This window comes from Periplaneta americana, chromosome 8, assembly GCF_040183065.1.
Source record: "Periplaneta americana isolate PAMFEO1 chromosome 8, P.americana_PAMFEO1_priV1, whole genome shotgun sequence".
Taxonomy (NCBI): domain Eukaryota; kingdom Metazoa; phylum Arthropoda; class Insecta; order Blattodea; family Blattidae; genus Periplaneta; species Periplaneta americana.
Window position 1 is genome coordinate 107,089,792 of NC_091124.1, and position 14,921 is coordinate 107,104,712.

The window sequence follows — 14,921 nt, forward strand, 5'->3', positions numbered from 1 at the left end:
TTCATATGCACTGTGGAGATATTTGGGATTTAACCCAGGCATATTGGTGCACAATTTAGTGGTTAGAAGTTGTGCACCGCCATCTCTCCTAGTCCCGAGGTAGAAATTTTACATGAAAATTTTGTCACTCCACCGTGAATCGAACCCGCGCTGGCTAGTCTGGAGGCAGACATGCTACCACAGAGCTAACTCAGTGGACTGGCTATATAAATAACAATAGGTGTTTGTATTCCTACATAATATAATGAAAAAGCAGCCATGGAATTTTTTATTTCTTCACACAAAATGATGTTACCTCACCCTGTTACATGGCAGTGCCACTGTTAAAGATGACAATGACTCTTGAGCGTAAAGCTCTCGCTGTTCTTCAGATTGTGAAGTGCAATTCGTTAATTACAGTTCAGTATAGGCATTCCAACACCAATTTGGATGTGATCCTCCATCTGACAACCTGCATTGCAGTGGTATAACCAGTTCAAAATGATGAGTTCCTGTGTAAAGGGTACAGGACAACCATGTCTGTCAGATGGAAAAATTTAAAGCATCAGAATGATTTAGCTAGCCAGGAAATTGCAAATACTGCAGATGACAGTATGGAAGATGTTAACAACTATGAAGCAGTCACACCATCTAAAGCAGTGATCATCAACTCGCATATGAACGGGCGTGGGCAGTGCTTGGCTGATGCGTACTTGCTGTAGCGGGCAGGGGACCAGTTTGTGACATTGGCTGTAATGGACAGAGGCGGTTCTTGCCATCCATTCAAACGAGATGTGAGGGGCAGAAAACACTTCAAAACATAGGCCACACTGAAGAAATACAACTTACAGATACATTATACAACTCACAGTAACGAATATGGCAGATACAAAGATGAAGAGCGTCCAGCATTAATTCAACAATTGAAGGAAAATGAGCTAGAAGCTGTTTAAGAACACAATGTTAGTGAATCGCATGTGCAACTCAGTTATAAATTTCACTTGTAATAGTAAGATATTAGAAACCTTTTAAAGATTGAAAATTTTTCAAAGAATGTTTAATTACAACAAATGAAGGACTTTTCTCACAAGTGTAGGAGTTTGAATCTATCAGTTTGTATCCTTCCACTGTGATGTATCCTTCCGAGGTCTAGCCGAGGGCATTCAGGTACAACTAGTAATTATTTGTCAGTCTTTCATTTGTTATTCTTTGGCAGTAGATGAAAATACTGATGTTAGCGATACTCCCCAACTGGTGATTTTTGTAAAAGACATTATTGAAAACCTTCAGATTAAGGAAAGCTCTTATATATATTATTCTCATAAAGAATACTACTGTTTCCGATATTTTCATGTAGAAGGTGTAGAAATTATTTTGGACTTCCTTGGAATAAGCTTGTATCCTTGGCAACCAATGGTGCTCCTTCCATGGTTGGAAGTAAAATGGGTGTAATAAGGAGTCCAGGGACGAAGTGAAAAACGTTAATTTATCCCATGAAGTTATTTCCATTCACTACATTCATGTGTGAAACAATTAAAAAAATGGTGTTACGGAAGTAGCCTAGTTGGAAAAACCACCAACACAATTAGATCGAAAGGTCTCACTCATCATCAATTTAAGCCTTTCTTGACGAATGCAATAGTGAGTATGGCAATCTGTCATATTATAATAAAGTGCGGTGACTAAGTCGTGGCAAATTATTGGGTAGGTTCTTTGAACTGAGGGAGGAAACATCGTCGTTCACAGAGAAAAAAGAAAAGCCTGTATCATAAGTGAAAAATGAAAAAATGGATTTGTGAATTTGCCTTCTTAATGGAATTATCTGAATGCTTTAAATTGTTTTCTACAAGGTAACAACAAGATTATTGCACAGTTATATGACAGAGTGAACGCGTTTAATATGAAACACCTCTAATTATGAAACGTTAGCTTAACTAAAAGGATAAGTTACAGCACATTTTTCAAAATTAACAATGATATAGACCTACTAGTTTCTTAAGACTTTGGATTTCGAAGAATATATTCACACATGCGATTTGCTCCAGGAATTTGATTCGAGATTTAAAGACTAGGAAAATTTTCAATTTGATTTTCGATTATTATCTGTAATTGGAACTTCTTGATTTACTTTACGATAGTGAATTGAAGGACAAATATCAAAACAAAAGAAGTTTATCTGACTTTTATATGAACTTTCCATGTGTTAGATTTCCTCGATTGTGCAGACATGCATGTTCGGATCCACATATCTGTGCGAACAGTTATTTTTTCCTATGATGAAGATAAACAAGCCATGTTATGGAAGCCAAGTATCAGATCATAACTTAAAATGTGCTCTCAGATTATGCACTATTCAAAGAATAGTTTCAAACGTTGAGAAATTGCTGAGGGAAAATAGAATTAAACAAATCCCGAAAAATTAGTGCTAATGCCAGTGTTGAGTGAACTGAATGGAATTAATTTCTGCATTACTATTTGTAGGGTTTTTGTGTGTTTTGTTCAACATTTTCCCTAACAGAAACAGTTTACACATTTACAGTAATTGTCATTCATTACCTGCATAATTAACATGAAATGTATATTACATTTCTGAAAGTAATTATAAATTTATTAACTTAGAAGTTAATAAATTTATAATTACTTAGAACTTCGTTGAGAATAAGCTACAATGTTTTTGAAATTGCTTAAGATAGTTTATTTAGTTATTTCTATTTAGCCCGTATCTTTTTTGCGTCAGAAAACAATCGTAAACCTGTGCAGTAAATTCATATTGTGGTCCCGCCGCTGAATGTCTTACCTGCCCTGTTACGACTTTCCCTTGCCTAGAGGTCAAGCGGTCAAGGCTTGATGACGACACAGTGCTCTGAGTTGGGGACCACTGATCTAAAGCCTGCAGAATGTATGGAATTCACCAATTTCACCATAAAAAATGCAGGAGTGAGCAAAGGCTAGTGAAGATTTCATTAGTTGTGTTATTTCCAGTGAAATAATGTGCCCTGGTGGCTGCTTTGGTAACTAGCTTGGGATTGCGGAGTAATATATTTGGTTTTGTTTATATCTACTTAAATGTTTAGTTGGAAATATTTAGTCAGCATGTCTGGTATAATGTACACAACAGCCGGAACAATCTTGGTCTAAAGTCAAATACTGGTGCCACATACACTGAATCTTTGGCATCCCCACAGAAAGAAGTCTCATGGAGTGACATCAGGGGACCTTGGAGGCCACCAGAGTAAAGCCATATTATTCTGACAGTGATGACAACCAGCGATGGGGAACAACTTCTGCATTTCATTACAAAAATGACGGGTGCATTGTCTTGCTGCCAAATGATGTTCTATAGTCTATTCTGCAGCTGAGGGAGGAGTCAATTTTGGAGAATATCCAGATATGCAATTATTGTAATAGTTCTTTTTTCCGTGAAAAAGATAGGCCTATAAACTTGCACATGGGAATTATGCAGAAAACGTTAATTTTTTAAGAGAACCTCCAGTATTCTAAGTGTTTTGTGTGGAGTCTCCTTCCCCCTTTATAAGGACATTATGTGTTTACTTTACCAAACGCCTGGCATTAGAAAACAACAACAACATTATTTTCAGCAAGTGAGCACGCAGGGCAATCATCTGATATATTGCAGACAATATTTCAACACATTCATTAAACTAACCCATAAAATGCTCACAGAGGGTTAATAACAAGATTTACATGATTTTAGTAAAGTTGAAATGTTATTAATATAATAATTAGATTCTACTTATGTCAGTGTGTGAACTCGTATACCATTAATCGGAACTTGATAGCAGTTCTATCCCTTCCATTTCCGACACAAATACAACACTATAACACACGCTTTGTGTACTGACTGTTTTAACAATAGGCTACTACAATACAATACAATACAATACAATAATCACTGTCGTTTGCCACAAACAAACTGTTACGACTGAAACATTGACCTCGACCTCAGGTGGTGCGAGAAAGACGAAGTCGGGGATTCACATAGGCATCTTTCACATGATTGTTCTCGGAAAGCACACTTGCTAGAGGAAGAGGGGAGACGAATTTTGTGCTGACAGACATGGTGATTCAATAACACAGGCATACAGGGATATCGAAGAATTTTCATTAGTTAGATATTGCGCATTCATATCATAGAGTTCATTATTTCTCTACTGGGAATAGTGTATTCTCTTTTTCTGTAGATTCGTGATTAAATGTTATTCTTTGAAGAGCGGAGAATTTCTTTAATTCCACAGAAATTTCTTTGAGGTTGGCAACACTGAATCTCGCACTGTGTTAACAGCTGTGCTGATGTGCTCTGTGAAGCTGCAGGTCACCTTGAGAGGAACTTAATTCCTACTGCTCATGCGCGTTGCCATAATACATGTTACAATGATTTATTATACAATACCTGAGATTACTAATATAAACATATTGTTTAAATCGTAACAAAGTGTTCTTATAAGCATGTTTAATTTATTCATATTCTATATATTTTATATATTTTATTATTTTAAAAGGAACTATTTTAATGTGATGAAAAAAGCATGAGCTTGGAGGCATTGTGCATTCAATAGCCAATCAGGAACCATCATGCAACGTGCATTTATTTACATTTATTTCAATCATTAGCTGGAAAGAGAGTAGAGTGTGAGAAGAAGTCGACTGCCAGTTGGATATGTGTGGTGTAACAAGGGATGCCCTGCAGAACATATGGAATTCACCAATTTCACCATCAAAATGCAGGAGTGAACACTTGCAGTGCTTGTTCTAACAACTCTTTCATCCCATGTATAGTATAGTTTATTATTTTAAACCACAAGTGAAAGAAAAATACAACCTTAAAACTCAGGCATTCATTTATGTACAGTACCCGATATGTTTGTGTTTGCTTAGTGTGAAATCTTTCTCATTCTACATATTTTATAGTTAGCGTTCATCAATTGTTTACATTTCTTATTTACAGATTTTGCTTATATTTATGCAAAAAATGGAACTTTTATTGAAACTCACACCAGCAGAAGAAATCAAGACAGATGTATTACCCATGTTATATCGAGCTCTTGAGTCAGATGCTCAGCAGATTCAAGAACTTTGTCTATCAGTGCTGCCAACATTTGCAGGCCTTATTGATTATCCAGCTATGAAGAATGCTTTGTTGCCACGCATCAAACGACTTTGTATAGCTACTTCTTACATCTCAGTAAGTTATATGTTAACCTCGTTAATCATGTCAAAGCGTGTTTGAAGGGTAGATTTCCAAACACTATATTATAGGTATAGATAATAAGTTTTAAAAATGACTTTTTGAAATGGTGTTATTCTTAAGTTTCTTGACTAACAATATTGCAACTTGCATTCCGGGAACAGGACTAGCTGAGTTGTGACATCACAGGCTGATATGAATGATATCCTGTGAACAAATCTCTCTGCTTCTGTTTTTTAAGTTGTTTTTTTGCTGTGAAATAATTTTAGAATTTCGAAAACATTTAAACACACAAGATAGAATATGTACATATACTGTACATTTATGTCTAATAACAATAATAGAATATAACTCTGATTGTAATGTAAAAATTATTGAACAGTAAATGCATACTAAAGAAAACAAAAGACAGAAATTCAAACCTAGATTCTCATGCCTACTATTCAGTCATGTCTGCAAAAGAAATAGAGCTCACAACTAATGAGTAGCCGAGAATCCTAACAATGGTAATGATTGGACCATCTGTACCTATAATATAGATGACTTGGAACCCATTTTTTAAACCTTGAACTTGCTGTTCGTTGTATTAGTACATTTTCAGGTCACAACTGCCTCTTGTCAGTATCCTTCAGAAATAATAACACACATTAATTGCATTTATTTATCTGAAAACCAGATAAAATTAAGTTGAATATGCAATTTCGTAATTGGCAATTCTTCTTAATGATCCCTTTTTAATTACATATGCCATTCAGAAATGATGTTGTGGAGACATGAGGATAATGAATCATTGTTGGAAAGAGAGTTACCTTAGACACAAAAGTAGTTGGGGAAAACTTTCTGTAACTGCTTTGTCTGCTAACAAACTTCACAGAATCTGCCATGGATTGAAACATAGTTAACTTTAATGAATAGCCGTGAGTCACTTGAAATGTTCCTGGATGTGTATATTTTTTCCCCACATATTGCTGACTTCAACTTTATTGCTGGTCAATAAAAAACCCAATTTTAAAATTGAAATTAGCCCTGTTATAATAGACATACACACACACACACACACACACACACACACAGACAGACAGACAGACGTTTTCTGCCCATGGGTAGGTCTTTCACTGCAAACTCAGCATTATTTCCTATTTTCTGTCTTCCTCTTAGTCTCCACATATGATTCACATATCTTAATGTCTATCATCTGATATCTTCTTCTACCCTGAACTCTTCTCCCGTTCACCTTTCCTTCCAGTGCATCCTTCAGTAAGCAGTTTCTTCTCAGCCAGTGACCCAACCAATTTCTTTTTCTCTTTCTGATCAGTTTCATCATCATCCTTTCTTCACCCACTCTTTCCAACACAGCTTCATTTCTTATTCTGTCTGTCCACTTCACACATTTCATTCTTCTCCATATCCACATTTCAAATGCTTGTATTCGTTCTTTTTCGTAATGTCCAAGTTTCTGCCCCTATACAATGTCACACTCTATGCAAAACACTTCAGTAGTCTCTTCCTTAGTTCTTTTTCCAGAGGTCCGCAGAAGATGCTTCTTTTTCTATTAAAAGCTTCCTTTGCCATTGCTATCCTTGTTTGACTTCCTGGCTGCAGCTCATGTTACTGCTTATAGTACGTACCAAGGATTTGAAGCTGTTCACTTGCTCTACTGCCTCATTTAGAATTCGCAAGTTTACCTTCTTTATTTTCTTGCGACAAACATGGTCTTCGTCTTGTTTGCATTTATCTTCATTTCATATTGCTCACAGCTGTCATTTAGCTCCAGTAGCATATCTCTTAGTATCATCTCCTCTTCTGCTAACAACGCCATATTATCAGCAAATCTTACGCACTTTATTCTTCTTCCTCCTAATATCACTCCTCTCATGTTCTGAAAACAGTTCTTCACCAAATCCTCCAAGTAGATGTTGAACAGGGTAGATGATAAAGAGCAGCCTTGTCATACTCCTCTCCCTATTTCACTTCCTTCAAACATTTCTTCCCTATCCTGACTTTGACTTGTTTCATATATGCTTACTGAACAGCTCCCTGTCTTTCCAATCCACACCTATTTTCTTCAGGATGTCCATCGGCTTGTTCCAATCCACTCTGTCAAACACTTTTTCTAGGTATACAAATACTATATACACTTCTTTATTCTTCTCTAGGTATCTTTCACCAATTGTTAGTAATAGTCCAATTGCATCCCTTGTACCTTTTCCTTTTCTGAAGCCAAACTGCTCTTCTTCCAACTATCCTTCCATCTTAAAACTCGATTCAGTATTCACAGGGGAATCTTCACCGAGTGTGATATCAGGCTGATAGCCCTGAACTCCTTACATTTCTTGGCATTGTTTTTCTTCGGTATTAGCAGCAACACCGTCTCTGTAAAATCTTCAGGCCATTCATCTTTCTCATATATTTCGTTGCATAATGATCTCACTTTTAAACATTGAGGCAAAAAATTTCATACACTTGATATCATGGTAAGATTATGAGATTAAAGAATCATCAACTGACATTCAGCTATTCGGATGGGGATCTGTCCGACATGATTAATTCTGAGAGTTTGAGAGAAGAGTCAATTGTTAATTTCGAATTTACAAAATTTCCTTGCTATCCCTAAGCAGTTGAGGAATATGTTAAGCTATTATGAGAAGCTTCTACACCAGTTTGTGGTCACAAATCTAGATGGCTTCATTCATACCATGTTAGAATCTCGTAAAATAATTCCAAAATTCAACACAAGGTTCCAATATGCAACCACTAAATAAATATATTCGGATCAAGAAGAGTGTTGGGAAGGATGGAGAGATAAAATTCGATATGCAACCACCTCCACTTGGTGAACTCTGGGTTATTTCGTGTTGAATAGCTGTTTTAAACATAAAATAAGCAAAGTTGCATCGAAATATTAGTGTCTGCCAGTTACAAAATTCAAAGTTTCTGGGCAGCAGAGAAGTTGTCCTACATCATCCAATTTTTTCACTCTTATAGTCTACTGAAATAGGCAAATTTTCCACGCTATTACTAGAAGAATATAAAAAGAAAATAATTTTCGTTCCATCCTAATGTACAGTAAGTATGCTCACTCATTTAAATGACTAACTAGGACTTCATTCCAGATTTTACTTCACAGGAGACATGTAACGTTTCATAGTTTTATAACAGAGAATTGTAAGAGCATATTTGCACTCACACAGTTTTAAATAAATTCATATATTTCGTAATGGAGAGTACTAGCTTGATCTATAATTTATGCACACATACAATAGTACTAGCAGTATTAAAAGAAGTTATTGATCTACATTTACTGTTAGGCCTAAGTACCTAAAGGACAGTATTTCAGTTGTCGAATTATAGCCTGAATGATTTAATTTGAATCTTTTAATTATATACTTTACCTTAAAACATTAAATGTTCAGTCCCTGAGATAGATGATTTGAGGACCGCTTTTGCAAAACTTGCTAACTGAAAAAAACTAAATTTTACAGGAGAGACAAAAAACTGAATGGAGTCAAGTAGGTTATAGGTGCAACCATCACACTTTGACACACTATAATGAAGAGAAATAATTCAATTTTACTAAGATAACTTTAACATCGTGTAGAGGCCTGCTTTATGTTAACAAATCCACCAAAATCTCAATTTTGCAAATTTTGCAGTTAGCAAGTTTTGCAAAAACGGTCCTCATTTGCATTCTATTTGTTCAGCCATTTCAGTTCAAGTATTACTAAAGTGAGATTCAGAAATATAAACAGGGAATCATTAAATAATTTTGAAATAAATCTTAAAAAAGAAACATGGGAATCAGTATACAGTCAAAGTGATATGGACAGTAAATTCAACGAGTTTCATAAAACATTTCTAAATAATATTTTTGAATCCAGTTTTCCTGTAAAGTATAAAAATGGAAATATGTAACAATAGATGGATTACACAAGGTATTCAAATCTCATGCAAAACCAAGAGATCATTATACATACAGAGCAGATATAGTAATGATACAAACTTAAAACAACACTATAAAAAATTATTTAAAAAAAATTACACAAAGTAATTCAAAAAGCTAAAGAATTGCACTATAGTACAATACAAAACTCTGATAATAAACTCAAAACAACTTGGAACATAATTAAAAAGGAAAGTGGACGATCAAAAAGTAAAGTAACAAATTATACCCTTATATCTAACAATACAAAAACGTCAGACCCAAATGAAATTGCAAATATATTTAACAAATATTTTCTTACAATAACTGATAACCTCAACATCCCCCAAGATAATGTTACTAACAGTTTAGATTCTTTAACACAATATTTTCCGACAAAATTCCCAAATATTGAAATATTTCCAACAAACAAACAAGAAATAATTGCAATTATTAAAAATCTAAAGTCAAAAAACTCCTCAGGGTATGATGAAATAACAAGCAAAATATTAAAAGTGAGTTCACATATTATAGCTGGGCCATTAAGTTATTTATGTAACTATTCAATGTTCAATGGTATATTTCCCGAGAGATTAAAATATTCAGTGGTTATTCCTATCTTCAAAAAGGGAGAAACAACATCTCCAGAAAATTACAGACCCATATCACTTCTACCAGTCTTCTCCAAAATCTTTGAAAAAATAATGTATAGGAGATATCATCATCTAGAAAGATACAACATTTTAGTCCCAGAACAATGTGGATTTAGGAAAAATAAAGGCACAGAAAATGCAACATTTAGTTTAACTGACAAAATTCTGGAGGCAGTTAATAAAAAAATTACAAGTTGGAGGGATTTTCTGTGATTTATCCAAAGCATTTGACTATATATATCATAAAATGCTGCTAGATAAATTAGATTATTATGGAATTAAAGGTGTTGCACACCAATGGTTTCACTCATATCTCATAGATAGGAAACAGAAAGTTGAAATCAATACGACTATGAAATCTGCCTCAACATTATATACATCAAGGCAGCATGCTAGGAAGAAAGAAAAAATGCAGACAACACAAAACTTCATCAATGAAACGAGAGATGTACAATATTAGGACTTGATGCCGACTTCGAGTACGAAACAGCTGAATAGAATAAACAAAGGAGGAAAACAAAACTTGGGGCAGATACAAAATACTGCAGATGAAGGATTAGGGAAGCACCTGGAAGTGTCTGAGGTCAGGAGCATAGATAACACTAATGGAGGAAATGCAAGAGAAGAATATGCGAAGCAATACTACCAGATATTAGTGATTGTGAGGACAGAATAGATAGGGCTTTGGGAGGTTAGCAAGGAGGATGGAATTAGCGAGGAAGAAGAGTGATAAAAAGTGAGTGCAAGAAGGTTAGGGGTGACAAAAATGATGGAATGTGAATAGAGAAGGAAGTGTTAGTGTGAGAAGATAGTGTAAGAGTGTAGCAAGATATACATACAGTCAATGAATAAAAGAAAATTAAAGTGAAAAAACATCTAAACAAATGTGAAGTGGAAGACAGAGAAATTGGAAGTGTAATTAAGTGAATTAAATATTTCATGTTTTTCAGTGTTGTGGGTTGGGAGTAGTATCAGGAGTACTATAACTGTAGGAGTATTATAGAAATAAATATATGGAAAGAGGTAATAAAATAGGAAATTTAGGAGTGAAGCGTGGAGAAAAAGATCAGTAAGTAAATAAACAGGGGACAGAAAAAAAATTGATGTACGAGTTGTAAAATAGAGAAAAGGGAAATGTAGACAACCAATTCAGGAGAAAATGGTTGGAAAAGAATGATTAAGAGTAGGTAGATTGAGAGTAGAGAAGAAAATAAATAACAAATTGTAAATTATTAAGGAAAGGAATATGCAATATTTAATAGGTGAGCAAGAAATGGAAGGGAGACAGTCTAGGTATGTGAGAGAATAGAAGAGGATAAATAGGGAAGGATATATAGCAATTCAATTGAAACAGAATAGGAAGTAAACAAAGAAATACTTGGCAAATAAGTAGACCTATATTAATAGAAAAGGGTATTATGTATTAAAGGGATGGTAGATCAGAAAGCAGAAATGTGAAGATCCACTATAACTGTGAATTATAAAGTTGGCTGACAAATAAATATATCACATATCATATCATTTATATTGGTGATGCACTTAAAAATGGAATATATTAAAAATTTTAACATTGCAATATAACATATGATTGAAAATAGTCTTGAGTGCTGAAAGCATGATTGTATTTATAGGTATCATGCAAACTTCAATATCATTGTTGAGTCTCTGCATAACAAACTTAAACTGATTTTCCTATAATTGGCAGTGAATTATTGGCTATGGTATGCTCTAATGTAGTGTGCAATGAATGGCTAACAACTTTAAGAACATTGAGTCTGTCCTTGAGCTGATACACAAATCTTGACGAGGTATTAGTATGGAAGCAATGAAAAAATATTGAAGGCTATCCTAAGCTTCTTGACACTGAAGGCACAGTTGAGCATGCAGTGAATGAACTTCAGGCCCAGTTGTCTGTGTTTGAAATTCACTCCTTCATTAAAGAAAGTCCAATCCAAAAATTTTCAAACTAGAAAGCAAAACATCGGAGCAAGTCATGCTGAAATACAAGTGAAAATGTGGAAAATTTCAGCAATGTATTTTGGGATGAAATCCAAGTCACTTATTGTACCCATTATTAGATTAGCTTGTTTACCTTCTGTACCTGGTTAAAAGACAGTTTGTTACACTTGCTTCTTCATAGTTGTCAGTGATTGCACATCTCATGACAAATTTTCTATGTGAGCTTCCCTAAAAAAAAGGAACTAAAGAAATAACTCCCTGCCCTGCAGACCATGACATTGTTTTTTGTTGGCTGTGTAGCACAATTCAAAAATTAATATACGCTTTCATGAAAAAGAATTTTGACACAGATGAGGGAAAGTGAATATTTTTCGCCACTTCCCACGGTAAGAGAGCTGTCGATGGAATAGATGGTTGGCTAAGTAACTTGTATAGAATGAAGTTAAGGTCAAAGAGAGTAATAATTAAGTCAGCCTCTGATTTCTATAAATGTGTTCAAAAAGTAAGTGGAGCTATTAAAGTAATACTATTAAAAGAAGATGAAATTAATGCAAACAAGAAAGTTCTCGATAATTGGATGAAAATACAGCCAATCCTGGGATACACTATTTTCGTAGAGAAAGTGAAGTAAACGTCATTGTTGCAAGTACCAGTGCTTCAATAAAGGAAAGGTGTTATCTGTTCCAAAAAAAGTAAATCACAGAGATGAATCTACATCAGTGATGGTATTAATCATGTTGATATCAAAAGCTTGGAGCCACAGTATGTTACTCCTCGGAATCCAACTGTACAGGACATAAAACAGGTACAAATAAAATGCCAGAAGAACTCTGAAATGTTGTTATGCAGCTATCAACCAGACTGAGGTTGACTAAGATCTTGAAGTAAAAATAATGTGTGTGAAAGTATGTGACAGGAATAAAAAACTATAAATAAGTAAAATATAGATTTATCTGTGCTTAAAACACTCAGATTATTGAGTAAAAACAATTAAATTTACTGTATGACATTATTTTATATGCATGATTTTGTACTGTGTAACATACGTAACAAAGCCCTGTAACATATGTAACAGAAGAAAAAAAATTGAAGATCTTAAAAATGAACCTAAACTCTTAAACCTATGGTACTAAGTTCAAGAGTATAATCTTAGCTACTAAGAAAAAAAATATGATAGCATTCTTATATGAGATAATTCACAGGGATTGTAATTAAAGATGGACCACCTCAAATGCTGCGTCCATTTTTTGTAACATACGTAACATTCACTTCAATCAAAATACTATTTAGTTTCTTCTACTTATTTAACACAAATATATATTCTGATAATGCATTTTTTGTTTGATCTTCTATTCCATATGAAGTTTCAGTTATTAGAATATTTTTGTAATTACATGGATCTAAAAAATGTTCGAATGTAACATATGTAACTATGGAATGTCCCTAATAATTTTATAGCCATTTTCTTAAGCTATTTATATTATGTGATTTAGTTCTTTCTTGTAGTTAATTTGACTTAGGGAGACGTTGATCAATCTGTCTATTAAGTAAATGAACTTGATCATTTTTTGGTTTTATGGATGATTAGAATTTATATCGATAGAATGGGTGGTGGAAGTGGATTTTCTGGATATATCATATTCAAGTTTTAATCCATTTATTTTGATAGATCTAGAAAATTTATTGATTTATTTTTTTCGGCTTCTAGTGTGAACTTAAGGTTGGGCTGCAGGTGTACACCAACATTCCACTAAAAGAAAGCATCCTGATAATTGAGAAAAAACTAAAAGAACAAAACCTAGATACCAACTTAATTCAAAACTAACAGTAAGTTGAACAACAATAAGCACTAAATAACATAGCTAAGTTTAATAAGAAAGGAATATACATGATAAAATTCAATACATGCGAACAGAAATATAGGCTATAGGTCAGACGAAATGTAACTTCAAAACAAGATATAAAGAACATATTTCAGACTTTAGACATAATAAAGAAAAATCTAAGTAAGGAGTACACTTGATCAATACAGGACAGGAACTAGGCCAATGCAGAGATACACTAAATATCCTAAAAACCTACAGCGATAACAAATCTATCAATGTAGCAGAAAAATATTTCATATCAAAATACTACAATAATGAGAAAACCTTAATTAACGAAAATTTATTAAACTTCCGGAATCCTCTATACAATATTTAAATAGTTCCATTACATATCACTGCGCAAGCCTAAAGTCAACATTACAAACTCAACAATAGCCAGTACAACATCTAAACGAGAACAGACTACTACAACTGGTTCATCAATATACACATAAGTTCACTTGAAATAATACAAATTTCACATAAATCTTTTTATGGTAATATAACTTACACAATAATATCATTACAGATTAATATGAAAGTACATTGAGAATTCTTCTTCAAAAACTGAATTATAGTAACAACGTCAACTTAATAATGGAAATGTATACATGTAAATTTATTAATATTTTTATTAACAATTGAATTTCAATTAAAATAATCTAAATATTATTAAATTAATGTATTTCAACCTAAAATAAATGTATATATTTTGCAGATATTCAAGAATGACTTAATAGCACACCAATTTCATCAAGCACAAACTAAGCTTAAAACAACAAACAGGAGACGCACATTTAATTTTATATTACGTAAAATCATGTAACAACGTCAACTTAATAATGGAAATATATACATGTAAATTTATTAATATTTATATTAAAAATTGAATTTCAATTAAAATAATCAAAATATTATTTAATTTATATTTGTTAATTCCGGATCCCAGTGGTCAACCTGACTTGAGGACGGACGATTTTAAATAAATCTTAGTAGTACAAACACAATATTATATATTTAAACACATAGTTTGAAAACTTATTTGAATTTAAAATTGTGACTATTAAAAATACACATGTAACTGGAAACCATTGTAACATGAATTTTATGTATTTCAATACTAAGTAGAATATAATTAGTTATACACTGTAGGCTTATTTATAACGTAAAACGTTTTTCCAACAAGTAAAATACATAAAACTCGTGGGTCATTATCACGTATTATTACTTATTGTAACACCAATTTGAGAAAACAAAAATTCCACTATGCAATTTAGATATCGTAGATGATGATGCCGTAAAAGGCGAAAGCGTTTATACATTATCGGTCTTACTAATAA

General features: G+C 33.4%; 1 protein-coding gene across 4 annotated transcripts in view; it reads left to right on the plus strand.

Annotated features, from left to right (window-relative positions):
- LOC138704931 (SCY1-like protein 2) overlaps positions 1–14,921 on the plus strand; it is a 205,955-nt gene that overhangs the window by 143,026 nt on the left and 48,008 nt on the right. For all 4 annotated transcript variants that reach the window (XM_069833363.1, XM_069833361.1, XM_069833362.1 and 1 more), the window contains one exon: positions 4,946–5,182. In XM_069833363.1, coding sequence (XP_069689464.1) covers positions 4,946–5,182 — 237 coding nt within the window. The remainder of the gene's footprint in view (positions 1–4,945; positions 5,183–14,921) is intronic.